This window comes from Carassius carassius, chromosome 25 (assembly GCF_963082965.1).
Source record: "Carassius carassius chromosome 25, fCarCar2.1, whole genome shotgun sequence".
Taxonomy (NCBI): Eukaryota; Metazoa; Chordata; class Actinopteri; order Cypriniformes; family Cyprinidae; genus Carassius; species Carassius carassius.
Genome location: NC_081779.1, coordinates 16,489,848 through 16,505,346, shown reverse-complemented (window position 1 = coordinate 16,505,346; position 15,499 = coordinate 16,489,848). Strand labels below are relative to the sequence as shown.

General features: G+C 41.6%; 1 protein-coding gene across 1 annotated transcript in view; it reads left to right on the top strand.

The window, feature by feature from the left end:
- Positions 1-934: 934 nt before the first annotated feature.
- LOC132104297 (thrombospondin type-1 domain-containing protein 7A-like) overlaps positions 935-15,499 on the top strand; it is a 129,321-nt gene continuing 114,756 nt past the window's right edge. Inside the window, exon 1 of the mRNA XM_059509669.1 lies at positions 935-1,434. Within this exon, the coding sequence (XP_059365652.1) occupies positions 1,275-1,434 (160 nt within the window). The 5' untranslated portion in view covers positions 935-1,274. The remainder of the gene's footprint in view (positions 1,435-15,499) is intronic.

The window sequence follows — 15,499 nt, the reverse complement described above, 5'->3', positions numbered from 1 at the left end:
ATGTCATGTATGCCAGCATTGTCTGGTTTCTGTGTTTAGATGATAATTTATTAATTTTATTATTATTATTATTATTTTTTCTGTAGATTTCAGCATTTTGTTGTTCAGGTAAATGCACTTATACCACCAGGAACTGCATTTGAAGATTTGAATACATTTTAATATCATAACTATGTTGTATGCATCCAGGTGTTTTTGCCTATTGTTTTATTATTCTCTTGATATAGTGCTTGTCACATATTACAAAAAAGTAGGCAAATTTATATGAAGGGTTCATCTTTTTAAATCCCTCCATAATTCTCTTTATAGAACATTTCCTCGAATTTGGTCATAATAGATTGACGACCTAGACTCCTAACGTTTATGGAAAGGTGTGATTCCCCAGTCTGTTTCTGTAATGACTATGGAGACAGTATCTCATAACACTCATAACACTGCACCCCTTCTATGGTTTGAATATCATCAAGGTCAGAGTGAGCTCACATTAAATATTCATGAGGGGTTTTACTACTCTCATTCGGTTGTTTTGCCATCCTCTCTCTCTTACTATCCCCAGATTCGGATCCCCTCCCTTCACCTTTTTCTCACTTTTCTTTCACACTCACAGTGATATCTTTCCTTTGCATCTCTTCATAGCTTTTAGTCCCAGCTGGTGCTATGAATCTAGCAACCAATCCCAAATCAACACACAAACATCAAATTGATGCACGTGTTTTTTACATCAGCCCCAAGCACCTAGCCCAAGTTCCTTATTGCTAAAAGAATAGTGTTACCCTTGATTGCAGGGCAAAGTGATAACAGAGAATGATTGCAGGTGCATGCTGGATTAGTAAAGGAGAGTGAGACTGTATGAGTAAGCATGAGTGAGAGAAGAACAGAGAGGAGGGGGGAAATGGGAGGTGCTGTATCAGCCAGGCTGAGCCAGGACGCAGTAGCCGCACAAGCAGCGTGCTGAGCTGAGGGATCTATTGTTCCTCTAGCTGTTTTTATTTTTTTTTCCTCCACTCAGACCTCATTCTTCTCCACTGACCCAGAGAGCACAGCGAATAAGAAATAAAAGGAGGGAAAATAGAGGAGTTAGTGGAGAAAGACAGAGACAAGTGGATTACCCTTTCCTGGAGGAACCGCGTACAGAAGAGTGAGAGGGACAATAGTAGCTCACTTTCCCCTGTGCCGCATCTTCTTGTGCATAAATCTCCTGCTGAGTGTGTGTATTGTGCGGGTCTGTTTGGCCAGACTTGAGCTGTGTGGATCTATCTGGCCAGGCTGAAGCCATGGGGCTGGCCAGCAGGGCAGCAGGAAGAGGGGGCACTTCAGCAGGGGTTTTTGCCACCCTCTTCAGAGTAGCTCTGCTCTTTTTTGGGCTATGGGATGTCCGGGATGTCCAGACACAAACAGTCGCCAACACAAAATCCACTTACATCTGGCAAACAGGTATGGCTGTTTTATCTAAGCACAAGTCTGTATACTGAAAATCTTAAATGTTGGTTGGTTTTTAGAGCGTGTTCTGTTGTGCGCAGAGACATTTGAGAAATTGATGCTGACTTCATGCCAGAGTAAAAATTAGATTGTACCAGTGAAAGTACATTCTTTGGAGGCTACTTTTAATATGCAATAGTCAAAAAAGTCATTGTGCATTTAGGATAAATACATTTTATAAATATGTCCCGTCACTTAATTATTGTCAAAAAAGTCATTTTGCATTTAGGATAAATACATTTTATAAATAAGTCCTGTCACTTAATTATTGTCAAAGTGGTAAGAATATTCAAGGATATATTGTTGCTAAAGAGTGCTTGATATTTTCAGAATGTGTGGGGTGGTCTTCAAATCATTGGTAGCTCACCACACGTTTATGAAAAGTGTAACCCCCATAGTACATTCTGCAAAATAAAAGACATGGTTTATTCTCTAAAGCAAGCATGAACTTAATTTAGAGTGAAGCACATGAATATTCATGCAACAACCGTAAATAAGTAGTGAGCCTTCCTAAAGCAACATGTTCAAAACAACTAGTTGGATGCCTTGAGAATACCTTGCCCACAAGGATTTGTAGATGAAGTAACGGCAGAGTCATGCTCTGGTTTAGATAAGTGTTTGGTGGAATGTAAAGCAGGTGTCTTTTTCTCAGTGTTGTTAGTGGTTTTGTGGTAGTATCGGGATGCAGATGTGTCATGTATGGGACATCACCGGCAGTGGAAGTCGGGGGTTGGAATAGGCTACAGGGGGTGAGTCTGTTTTGGGTACTTGTTGGGATGGGGAGCGGTAGGATGGGATGCTGAAATAGTTCCCCTGGACTGGCCACAGATCAATGGGTCATTTGTCCAGGATCTCAGGCGGGAATGGATGGACAATCTGTGGATCAATGAAGAGGGTGCAGCGGGGGCCACTGGTGTCCTGCAAGAGTTGATCAATGCACAGCTTCACGGCTGGACAGAATTGAGATCATGCAGGATCAATGGTGAATTATGATCACTCTGGTCTAACTCAGAAGGAGCCTGATCAATGTTTGGGGTGCAAATCTGGAGAACAAGGTGTTCAATAGATCCATGGATCCAAGAATTGGGTTTAGATTCTTTTAAGAGCACACTATAAAACATCTGATGTTTGACAACTCGATTGATATGAGCGTTCAAGGAGAGGTGGTAAATTTCAATGCTGTTCTGTCTGGCAAAGTGAATGTTACTTTTATTCTAGTATGTCTTTACGTTGTTCTTCTTGTCTAGTGCAGTGTCATAGTGGTACTGGGAATATCATGGCAGTGCGGTGCAGTATCCTGCCCCCACTACTGTGACTGAGTGCAGGAGATTAAACATGGGGTGAGGGAGGACAAGCAGATTGGCTGAAGCAAGTTAACCTACATACACCAGAGCCTCGCTTTTGCATTTCCCATAAATACATACATAGTAAGTCCTAAAACTGAAAAAGTGTTTGGTAAGTTCTTGACCTCAGAATCCCATGCAATGCCATTTAAGGAAAACTCAAGCTTTCATGGAAACCATCCATCTCCTTCTGTTTTTGTTGTTGTTTTTTCTTTTGCCTCCATATTTTTCCTACAATTCACTCAGATTTTTAGTCTTTTGATATGTTGGGACAAGGGGTTAAAGCGGGAAGAGACTTGTGTAACAGTGTTAGCCTATCTGCAGGGCCTATGGGACAAATCCATTTTTTGATGAGAACACAATGAATTGTGTGTCTATGACAAATGGCCCTGGCAGTATACATCAGTACAGAGGTTGATGTTCACCAGTCAGCAGAGAGTTTATTGTAGGAAAAACATTGCCTGTAGTTGTGGATGGTCCTACACGAACAGGCCTGAATTTGTTCTGTGGCAGCACTTTTGACACATTTATCACTATGCAAAACATAATTTCATATATAATCAGATAAAATAAATAGTGAATATTTTGATACCATGTACCATGACAACACACTGTAACTTGCAGTTCTCAAAACTACCTATTTTTTTTTGTTTTATTGAAACTAGGATACAGAATGACTTTGCTCGTCAGACAACACTGTCAACGCCAAATCCACCAACACCATCAACACCAAACCTTGAGTTTCTCTTCATTGTCGCATAAATCTTTCGCCTTTTGGGAAAGTTGTGGTTTAATGGTTTGAGATTTTGACTCCTAACCCTAAGGTTGTGGGTCCGAGTCTCGGGCCGGCAATACCACGACTGAACCCCCAACTGCTCCCTGGCTGCCCACTGCTCCAGGTGTGTGTTCACGGTGTGTGTGTGTGTGTGTGTGTGTGTGTGTTCACTGCTGTGTGTGTACACTTTGGATGGGTAAAATGCAGAGCACAAATTCTGAGTATGGGTCACCATACTTGGGTGTATGTAATGTCACTTCTGTACTTTCTGTAAATATGTCCATCATGTTTATATATCAATAACCAATTGGGTCTCCATAAGACTACTCATTTCACATTCAGAGGGGTTATTTCTGAAAGGCACAGAAGCAAGAAACTCTTTAATGTTAGACTCTTAACAGTGGATGGAATCCTGCTGTCAATCATCTATTATTTATTTCAGTCCTGAAGGATTTGACAGTGCAGTTTGTTTTTACATGTCCCTGTTTTCAGGGCTGTGTAGCTGTATTTGAAGACTCTAGGGAAGTGTCTGGCCAAGTTTATTGCCTTTTATCTTCCAATCTCACACTGTAAACAGTACCCCTTTTTAACACCATTGCTGTGAGTGCCATATTGGGATCATGACTTCATTTTGTAGATTTTATTGCAAACAAGTCTCGGGTTTTGATGCTGCTTTTTATTGCTTTCACTTCCAGGGGTTTACATCTGCATGACCGGCACTCTCCGGGGCCTCTATATGGGCCATTCCCTGCCCTACAGCTGCCTGAAATAGTACATTCACACTGATCTTAATCGACAGAGCTGAACTCTCTCCCTGGTCAGCATTGTGCCTAGTGGTGGCGTACATGTGGGAGAAAGCTATTGAGTCTGGCAGGACCCTTCCCCCATTCACCCCACCCATGCAGTCCAGCAGATGAGATGCCTTTTATTCCCTCTGAATGTGTGAATCTGCCTTTACTGCCCCATTCACTAATGTCCATCCTTCTGTTTCCTTCTTTCAGCAACATTCACCTTCTCCTTCAGCATTCTTTTCTTTAGGTCAACCTTTGACCCTGTGGTTAAAAGGGTCTTGGAAGGGCATGTCAGTGCAGGAGAACATGGGGTATCTATCAGTGACAGGAGGTCAAGTGTCAACTGGTTAATTTGAACATTTTCACTCAGCCAGACTTCAATACCAAAGATGCCATCTGAGGACTGCGCATCAAGACTCTCTTTAGGCCACTGGATCCTGAGGAAAATGCATCCATGTGCATCTCAGCTTCCTCATTGTGCTCTGATATGGCTAATCATGAAGAAAAACAGAGATGGAAAACATATGGAAGTGCGCAAACATTCCCTAGGCAATCAAGCTGTAATTATTCCCAGCCATCAGCCTGAATTTTTCATGCCGAGTTAGATGCAACCATTATAAGGAGGGATGAAATGGATTCATCAAGTGCCAAATTGCTGCGGCTTGTCTGGGTACTTTACTTGACTATGGTCCAGCTGCTCACAACAATCTACTTGACAAGTGCCGCCCATCGGCTTCACACAAGAACGTTGTCACATGGCTGTTTTAGCTGTCATGGTTTTTGTCATAATTTTCCAAGCTTCTCTTCTTTAATTGTGCGTATCAGTGTTCTCAGCTCTAGCAGTTTTGCACTAGGTCATCTCCTCCCGCTGCCGTTTGTTGCTTTAGGTTAGCATCTGTGTGCTCCCTTGCTCTTTCCTTCTTTTTTCATTCTGGAGAGCAAGGGGAGAATCCTGATGAGTGCCCGCCAAAAGATGACTAAAGACAGACTGACAGTGTGATTTGTTCCACTTGCCCCCTTCTCTCTTTCCCTTTTCCTTTGCTCAAACATGCACGCTTGCACCTCATTAGTTTGCTAAGAATGTATTGCTGCCTGCATGTGCGTGGGGGAGCATTTGTAATTACCTGGGTGTGTGGCGCAAACCCTTTTGTCATATCTAAAAGCAGCTTTCTGACACAAGATGCTGAGAAGGCAGCTTCGTTTTTATTTTATTTTATTTTTTTTTTTACTGACAAATTTGTATTCCTTAGACATTGCATTTATTTAGATAGTCCATAACACCAAAGAAACTGATGATGGTTTTGAAAATTAATTCAAATATTTAGAAGTACTAAACACATTAGCGCAATGGCACAATGTATTCCTGATTTATTTTATTTTTTTTCACTTACTATAGCTCACGTTCCTGCAGTAAGCTGCTTAGCTTCCCTGAAACGTGCAAAGGGATTGCACTCATTGTGTTAAACCGCTTTAAATCAACACCTGAGTCAAACACTTCCTATCCAATGCCACCTTTAGAAGGCCTTTCTATGAATAATTTTACAAAAAGATCTGATTTGTGTCTTTGTTCTCCCACCCATATACATACACGTAATACACACTTTCACTATGAAAATATATATTTCCTATTGAGGAAAGTTGTGGTTGACATGGAAGTTGCACAGTTCTCATGTCACTTGGTCGCTTTCTCATCCAGTACCTTTTTTTCTCTCTATCTGTTATGTCTTAGACACACACTTGAATGCCAAGCTTGTCTCTGAGGGGCTGAGCTGAGCATTGCCATACTTTACTGCACAGTGACTTTTCTGATAGAGATATAAATAGCAGACAGGTTGAGCCATGCAGCAGCTGAGCTCCAGCTCTAGATTTGTGCTACAGACGCTAATAGGAGAGATCCTGGTGGAGGTTGGAGTGAAAGATGGAGGCTAAACAAGAACGAAAAGACTGTTTGTCATCTTAGTTGATTCTTTGCTGGTGCGCTAAATTTTCACAGCACGCTTGGATAAACGCATTTGAGCAGATGATCGCTGTCTCGCACACAATAAAACACCTGCAGCTTTTGGCATGGGCGGCACAAGTTGGCAATTAAGCAGAAACTAAATAATACCTCTCTTGATAGGTAACCTCACAGTTTAGTCTGATTTTAATTATAGTAGCAGACAAAAAAATCATTATGGATGAATGAGAATTTCTTCATTAACAATCCTCACACACCCAGTTACAATGAATTAACACACACATGCATGCACACAAACTGCACCTGGTTCACCACGGAGAGTCTGTTGTGAAAGCTGAGTGTAAAAAGTGAGTTTGGGTGTTAGTGGGGCTTTCTTTTCTGTCTAATCAGCTAACCATAATCTGACTTGGCCTTTTAGAATCCATGAAGCGTTAAGATCGAATGCCAAGTTAAGTGGCGAATCTGAAAAGTATTAAGCTAGCTTATGAAAATTGTGAGTATTAAAAAGCTGTATCCTTCTCAGAAGACTTCTCTCTGTGTGTGAGCATTTATTTTACCAAAATTCAAGGTGCGGATTCCCCCCCATTTGGCTTCACCCTTTATCAAGTATTTATGATTTCAAAAAGAAGAAGAAAAAAAATCAAATGCAAGAAATATTAGATGAAGTAGCAGTGAGTTGATGTTGAAAGGTTAGCATCTCTCCGCTCCAGTGGCAACTTGTCAAGTATCTACTTATTCTGCCACCCACTCAGCACCTTTTATTTTCACATCCACACATTCCATACTTATTTTCACTTCTTTTATACTTAACATGCAAATGTGTCATTTATAGTGGGGATGGGTGGGACGTGTCCTCATCACTTTTTATCAAGGCAAATTTTGTCTCCAACAAAATACAGGGGTTGAAATTTGGGCTGCGCTTACAGGTATTTATTCTGTCAGAACTCTGTGAAAGCGAACACACACATACAAAAAAGATACTTCTGTTTGCTCTTCTTTTGGGAGCTTAAAATAGATCATTTTCTGGGAAATAAAAGCGAGAACACTAACATTGGTGAAAAGGGAGAGAACATTTTATCCGTGTAATTTTTCATTGGGAGGTCTGCAGGGCTTACTTTAAGTGAGTTACCAGGGACCCTCAATTTATCATAGTTACGCCGCACATTCAGTCATTCTCCCTGATGGAACTGCCCCCAGAATTCCATTGTCCCACAATGCATCATTACACAGTGCCTACTTTGTTTGTTCAATTGCTTGTTTTGTATTCAGGGGCTGAAAGTATCCTGAAAGTGAAACTCTCTTGTAAATGTATGTAAAATGATTGTGTGAGTCCCTCTGCTTGTAACAACCTGAGGATCTTGTGAGCCTCGTGTGGCAGGCAGTATTGCAAGTGTTTAGAATACTTCACTGAGAATGATAGTGCTTCAGTCACATTTACTATGCAAACTCCTCCATATAATGCTGTCAGTATGTGAATGGTTATGAGAGATGAATGTGTCTTGACAAATAAATTTGGAGGAAAATTGGGGGAAAATGTCTGTTATAGTTTCAGAATGGTTCAATTATTGGGATTTCACAGTAATCCAACCAGCTCCTGGTCTTTATAACAATGCTTTCACACATATACACACACTGCACCTTGTGTAGTTTATATTGCATTTTAAATATAATATTAAGTCTCTAAAAAATTACATAAAGATGTCATATTTAGAGTACAGGAGATGAAGAAAACTAGTCTGTTTGACAGAGAATGAGACTGTTTGCAATAATCTAAATGGCAAGGCTTTAGACTAAGTCTGGCATTACTCATATGTGGATGCTCAATGGTTTATTGAGCATCCACATATACCTTCGGTGCTCGGGCCCTATTGTATCTGCTCTGTTTCTTATTATTAGGGCCCGAGCACTGCAGTGTGAGGACCCTATTGGAATTGCTCCATTTCTTCTTCTTCTTCTTCTTCTTCTTCTTCTTCTTCTTCTTCTTCCTCTTCTTCTGCAATACCATGACTTAGGTGCCCTTGAGCAAGGCACTGAACCCCCAACTGCTCCCCGGGCGCCGCAGCATAAATGGCTGCCCACTGCTCCGGGTGTGTGTTCACAGTGTGTGTGTGTTATCACTGCTCTGTGTGTGTGCACTTTGGATGGGTTAAAAGTGAAGTGACATTCAGCCAAGTATGGTGACCCATACTAAGAATTTGTGCTCTGCATTTAACCCATCCGAAATGCACACAAACAGAGCAGTGAACACACACACACACTGTGAGCACACACCCAGAGCAGTGGGCAGCCATTTATGCTGCGGCGCCCAGGGAGCAGCTGGGGGTTCGATGCCTTGCTCAAGGGCACCTAAGTCGTGGTATTGAGGGTGGAGAGAGAACTGTACATGCACTCCCCCCACCCACAATTCCTGCCGGCCCGGGACTCGAACTCACAACCTTTCGATTGGGAGTCCGACTCTCTAACCATTAGGCCACGACTTCCCGTAAAAGCAGAGCATGAATTCTGAGTATGGGTCACCATACTTGGCTGAATGTCATGTCACTTTCACTTTCTTCTTCTTCTTCTTCTTCTTCTTCTTCTTCTTCTTCTTCTCCGAAATGAATCACATTTTTGAGGGCCTAAACATTCTCCAAAACTCACAAAACTTTGCACACGCTTCAGAACTGGCGAAAATTTACATCTGATATAGGTACACACATGTAACACACCATTACCTACAAAAAAGTATCTTGGTACAAAATCCAAAACCCAACAGGAAGTAAGTTATTTTTAATTTCCTGTATGATTTTTGTGCAGTTTTTGCCATTTCCATGCCTCATACTTTGACAAACTCCTCCTACAGTTTTAATCGGATTACCTTCAAATTTGGTGAGGGTCATTATAAGACCTTTGTGATGAGTTTTCGTCAAGGGGTGTGTCCCTGGTGTCCTGACAAAGTTTGATGTTTCGCCGTGAAACAGGAAGTTGCTGTAACTCAGGCAAGCAATGTCCGATCTTCCCCAAACTTCACACGTGTGGTGGGGTTTCTGTTCTGAACAAACCCCCATGAACAAATTCAGTTATAGTCATAGCGCCACCTGCTGGTAACAGGAAGTGACAAGGTTAACACTGTTATGGACTCCTAGGAACATATTAAAAAGTGTAAATAGGCTGGCAACATGCTAGAAACATAATAAAACATGCTAGCAACACTTAGCTAAGTGTTAAAGCATTCTACTAAGGCAGTAAAAAGAAAGTTGCTGTAACTAAGGCAAGCAATGTCCGATCTTCCCCAAACTTCACACGTGTGATAAGTGTTCTGTCCTGAACAAACACACATGATCAAATTCAGTTATGGCGCTTTTCCACTACACAGTACCAGCTCGCCTCGGCTCGCCTCGACTCGGCTCTGTTTGGTTTTCCACTGTGTAAAAGTTGTACCTGTACCTGCTTCCAGGTACTTTTTTTTGTACCACCTGTGGCGAGGTTCCAAGCGAGCTGAGGCGATACTATAATGTGATGTGAAAACACAGCAGACTGCTGATTGGTCAGAGAGAATCATCACTATTCACTGCGTCATCAAACTCTCCTGTTTTTTTCAGAGACGCGTTTTTTTCAAGAGATGCGTTTTTAATCTAGATTTAAACAGAGAGAGTGTGTCTGAACCCCGAACATTATCAGGAAGGCTATTCCAGAGTTTGGGAGCCAAATGTGAGAAAGCTCTACCTCCTTTAGTGGACTTTGCTATCCTAGGAACTACCAAAAGTCCAGCGTTTTGTGACCTTAGGGTGCGTGATGGGTTGTAGCGTGGTAGAAGGCTAGTTAGGTATGCAGGAGCTAAACCATTTAGGGCCTTATAGGTAAGTAATGATAATTTGTAACTGATACGGAACTTAATAGGGTAGCCAGTGCAGAGACTGTAAAATTGGGGTAATATGATCATATTTTCTTGACCTCGTAAGGACTCTAGCTGCTGCATTTTGGACTACCTGTAGCTTGTTTATTGACGAAGCAGGACAACCACCTAGAAGTGCATTACAATAGTCCAGTCTAGAGGTCATGAATGCATGAACTAGCTATTCCGCATCAGAAACAGATAACATGTTTCGTAGCTTGGCAATGTTTCTAAGAATGAAAGAATGCAGTTTTTGTAACATTGGAAATATGATTTTCAAAAGACAAATTGCTGTCTAATATAACACCCAGATTTCTGACTGTAGAGGAAGTAACAGTACATCCGTCTAGTTGCAGATTGTAATCTACAAGATTCTGTGTAGTGTTTTTTGGTCCAATAATTAATATCTCTGTCTTATCCGAATTTAATTGGAGAAAATTATTTGTCATCCAATTTTTTTACATTTTTAACACACTCTGTCAGCTTAGATAATTGAGAAGTTTCATCTGGTCTCGTTGAGATATATAGCTGAGTATCATCAGCATAACAGTGGAAGCTAATTCCGTATTTTCTAATAATATTACCAAGGGGCAACATGTATATTGAAAATAGAAGGGGACCTAGGACCTAGTCATAGCGCCACCTGCTGGCAACAGGAAATGTCATGTTTAACACTTTTATGCACTACTTGCAACACAGTAAAATTTGCCATTGTGTGCTAATCATGCTAGAAATATTTTCAAACATTCTAGCAACACTTACTATGTGCCAAAGGATACTATTAATACTATGAAACAGGAAGTTGTTGTAACTCATGCATACAATTCCCAATCTGACCCAAACTTCACATGTTTTATAAGAGTCCGGGCCTGAACACAACTAAAGGCCAATATTCCATAATAAGTATAGCGCCGCCTGCTGGCAACAGGAAATGTCTTATTTAATACTAACTTCTGCTTGAAACTTTGCATGTTTGGTAAGAGTCCTGGCCTGAAAACGTTTACAAGCCGATATTCAGTTATAATCATAGCACCACCTGTTGGGAGCAGGACATTTGGCACAAATATTTACTATTTTATAAGCATATGGCCCAACGCTCACTGTTCCTCCTATGGGCACCGGGTGGTGGTGAGCCCGGGTGCGAGGGCCCTTTCATCGCTGCTTGCAGCTTTAATTATTCTTCCGCTTCTCCAACATGAATTGCATTTTTGAGGGCTTAAACATGCTCAAAATGTCATGAAACTTTGCACACGCGTCAAACCTTGTGAAAATTTTCGTCTGATATAGGATTCAGAAGAGGGTGTGGCAAAATGGCTCGACAGCGCCACTTATACTAAAAAAAATCAACAGCCTTCCAGCTATGTTTCACATACCTGCACGAAAATTGGCACACACATGTAACACACCATTACCTACAAAAAAGACTCTTGGAGCAAAATTCTAAACCCAACAGGAAGTCGGTTATTTTTAATATTATGAGCAAATTTTGTGTAATTTTTGTCATTTCCATGTGTTGTATTTTAACGAACTCCTCCTAGAGATTTATTCAGATCAACACCAAATTTGTTTTGTCTAATCTAAAGGCCTTTGCAATGATAAATTGCGAAGATATTGAGTTTTCGTTGAAGGGCGTGTCCGTGGCGGCCTGGCGAATTTTGATGATTAGCCATGAAAAATGAAATTGCTATAACTAGCGCCACCTATTGGCAACAGGAAGTGACCTATTTTACACTGCAACGAACTACTCCTTGAAATTTTATGACATCAATGTCTTTTTTGTGGTCAGTCTAATCTGAAGGCCTGTGCGATGTTAAATTGTGAAGATCTTGAGGTTTCGTTAAAAGGCGTGTCTATGGCGCCCTGACAAATTTTGATGTTTCGCCATGAAAAAGGAAGTTGCTGTAACTCAGACATACAATGTCCAATCTGCCCCAAACTTCACATGTTAGATACTTCTGCCCTTAACAGATCTACATGCCCATATTCAGTTATAGTCATAGCGCCACCTGCTGGCAACAGGAAGTGACATGTTTTACGCTGCGACAAACTACTCTTAGTTTTTTTTTTTTACATTAATGTATTTTTTGTGGTCAGTCTAATCTAAAGGCCTGTGCAATGTTAAATTGTGGAGATCTTGAGTTTTTGTTAAAGGGCGTGTCCATGGCGCCATGACAAAATTTGATGTCTCGCCACAGCAAGAGAAGTTGTTGTAACTCAGGCATAAAATGTTCGATCTTCCCCAAACTTCACATGTTTGATAAGAGTCCTGGCCTGAACACATCTGAAGGCCAATGTTCCATTATAATGATAGCACCACCTACTGGCCACAGGAAGATTGGCACATATATGGAATATACTTTGATATATTCCACTTATATTTATGACTTTAAATGCATATTTCTCACCGTTCACCTTTTTACTAAAGCTACTCGCTGCCAATGAGCCGGGTGCGAGGGCCCGTTCATCGCTGCTTGCAGCTTTAATTGATGATGTTATTCAAAAACATCATTTAGAGCATCCTAGATAGATTTGGAAATTAGCCTGTTGTATACTATAGTTGTATTGCAAGACACTATGCCTTGAATAATTCTGAAAATGGTCATGTCAAAACGGTATAAAGAGTTGGGTATACATAATAATTTTCCCATAGGCACACATGGATGTTTCCATGATTTTCTCATAATCTTGTTTTGCACTATTGCGTATTATGCTATTTGGGATTGTTTGCAATGCCCAACACCTCATCCACAGCTGTGGCAGCACACAGAGCAGCCCATGGATGATTCATGACTCACATTTGTCCTGTTAAATATGTTTTATTGGAGAGTTTTCCACTCACAACATGGAGTAGTTGTACATCAGATAATTTTTATAGTGCTTCTACCAGCAAAAAAAGAAGGAAAAAACACATTTGGAGGTTTTAGTTTTGGTCTCTACTGTTAATTAATTGGGGGCGGCAGTGGCTCAGTGGTTCATGTAGGTTGTCTACAAACTGGAAGGTTGGTGGTTCAATCCCCGGCTCCACCTGACCAAGTGTCGAGGTGTCCTTGAGCAAGACACCTAACCCCAGCTGCTCCCGACGAGCTGGATGGCGCCTTGAATGGCTGACACCGCAGTCGGTGTATGAATAAGTGTGTGAATGGGTGAATGTGAGGCAAATTGTAAAGCGCTTTGGATGACCATGTTGTCTGTTGAAAGCGCTATATAAATGCAGTCCATTTACCATTTAATTAATTGCACAGTCCAATCCATCCTGTCAGGCACATAGCAGGGTAATTTTCTCCAGTTTGCCAGGTCATAAATTTAATTTGTGATATTTTCATCTAATGTGGTTTGCCATATTTGAATGCACACATTCTATTGAACATCAAATCTTTTGGTTATTGCGGTTGAATATGCTTTTGTCAAACCTGGTTATATTTGCTGTATAATTCCAAATGTGATATCTAAAGATTTCAGAGGGTTGATGGAATTGCTACACAACAGCAATGTTTTGATGGTGAAATTATGTATTTCTTTCAAGTAGGGATAACTGCAACCTGGTGTAGTAGGTGTGTGAAAAGATTTGGGTGTGCTGAAAGGTAGGGGGCATGGATACAGTTATTTCTAATTGGTTAGGGTTAGGGGTTAGTTTCTGTTGTAGCATTCACCTTTCGGCATGCCACCTTTTGTCACACCAATTACTCCTACCTGCAGCAACCACTGACTCATTGATTTTGACACCACCCTGCCACAAAGACAAAACATGGTAACCTGGAACTCACAGGAACTGAGAATATAGCTTATTTTAATAGATTTGAGATATAATTTTAACTCATTTTCAATTAATCTGAGCGAAATAAAGAGGAACGGGTTTGTCACAGGACTGATTATAGTCTGAGAAGCAATTTTGCTAATAACTTAGTTAAATGTATTGCCAATGCGTTTGTATGGCAGTGCCATGCACCTTCTCCATCTGTCTAATCCGTTCCCTTCTTTTTTGCTGTCCTCTGCAGACATCTGCCTTTCCACTTCATTTCCCCACCAGTCCTTCTGCAGTCACCCTCTATTCCAGACTGAATGTTGTTTTGCTGCAGCTGTTGTCTGGAAAAGTTTCCAAGAAACTACTGAACTGAGACGTGTTTCTGTGTCAGTTTTCAGCGACGCGATGGAACAGGTTTAATGAAATCTGAAGTTATGTTCTGACAACACTCATAAACTCAATAGGGAAATGCTGGGCATATGAAGCCTATACGAACTGAGGTTGATGTCCCTCTACCAAGGTTATTTTGCCAAGTTATTAATTCCTGGAAACCTATGTCAACTTTTGCGGCCTAGTTGATTGTTTACGTAAATGAAGTCACCATGGTCTGTACAGTGCCTTTATCTTTAAAGTGCTGTTGTTTGTTATCTTTTGAATGTCCAGGCAAACATGACAAAAGCAATTGTTTTGCATTACTTTCTCTCATGCTCTTTAAACAAAAAGGCTTTCAAATGTAGCTTTGACTTGATGAGACTTATCACTTGTGGTGGGAGGAGCACAAGACAGACACAGTGGGCGTGGCGTTAGGCCTCAGAGAGGCTTTTATTAACAGAAAAATCGAATAAAACGGGATAAAGGTGGCCACAGGGGAAAAGTGTCCAAAACAACAGGGAATCTGGTGTTCTCGTCATGATGCGGGGTTCATGTGTGACGGGCAGTGTTCATGGAGGAAGGGTCCAGGTAAGAGGCAGAATCCGCATCACACTCGTTGGCCGCGGCACTGGCAGGGGATGGACGGCCCGGCATCCTGGCTAGTCGGCTGTGTAAACGGGTGCGGTTCTCCTACAGATTGCGGGTCCGGCAGCTCACATCTCTGGTGGCGCAGGAGTCCCTCAACACACCCTTCCTGGACCCATGAGGACACCAGTGTGCATGCACAGGGAAGAGACCGGTCTCCTGAGGAGAGGCACGTTGGGCTTTTAAATAGCGGTGGTGATGAGGCTCCATTTCCTTCAGGTGTGCCCCAGCACAAGCCGCCAGCCCTGACTCGTCCAGTGCCCCTCCTCTCACACACCCACTCCTGTCGGGAGCCTGTTGAAGGGGCGGCGATTTAGGACGGGGTGACGATGATAATCAGGGAGGAGGCAGCTGACTCTTCACACACTATACACACTTAAATGGCAGACATTTGTTGTCATTGAATTGCATTTGCTGAGTGAATTCAAGCTATTTTCCGCGAAAGTATAATCAGTCATGGCACGCAGCAGGTTAACTTCAGTCCATTCAGGAACTTGATTGCTCAACTGTGTGTTGTTGAG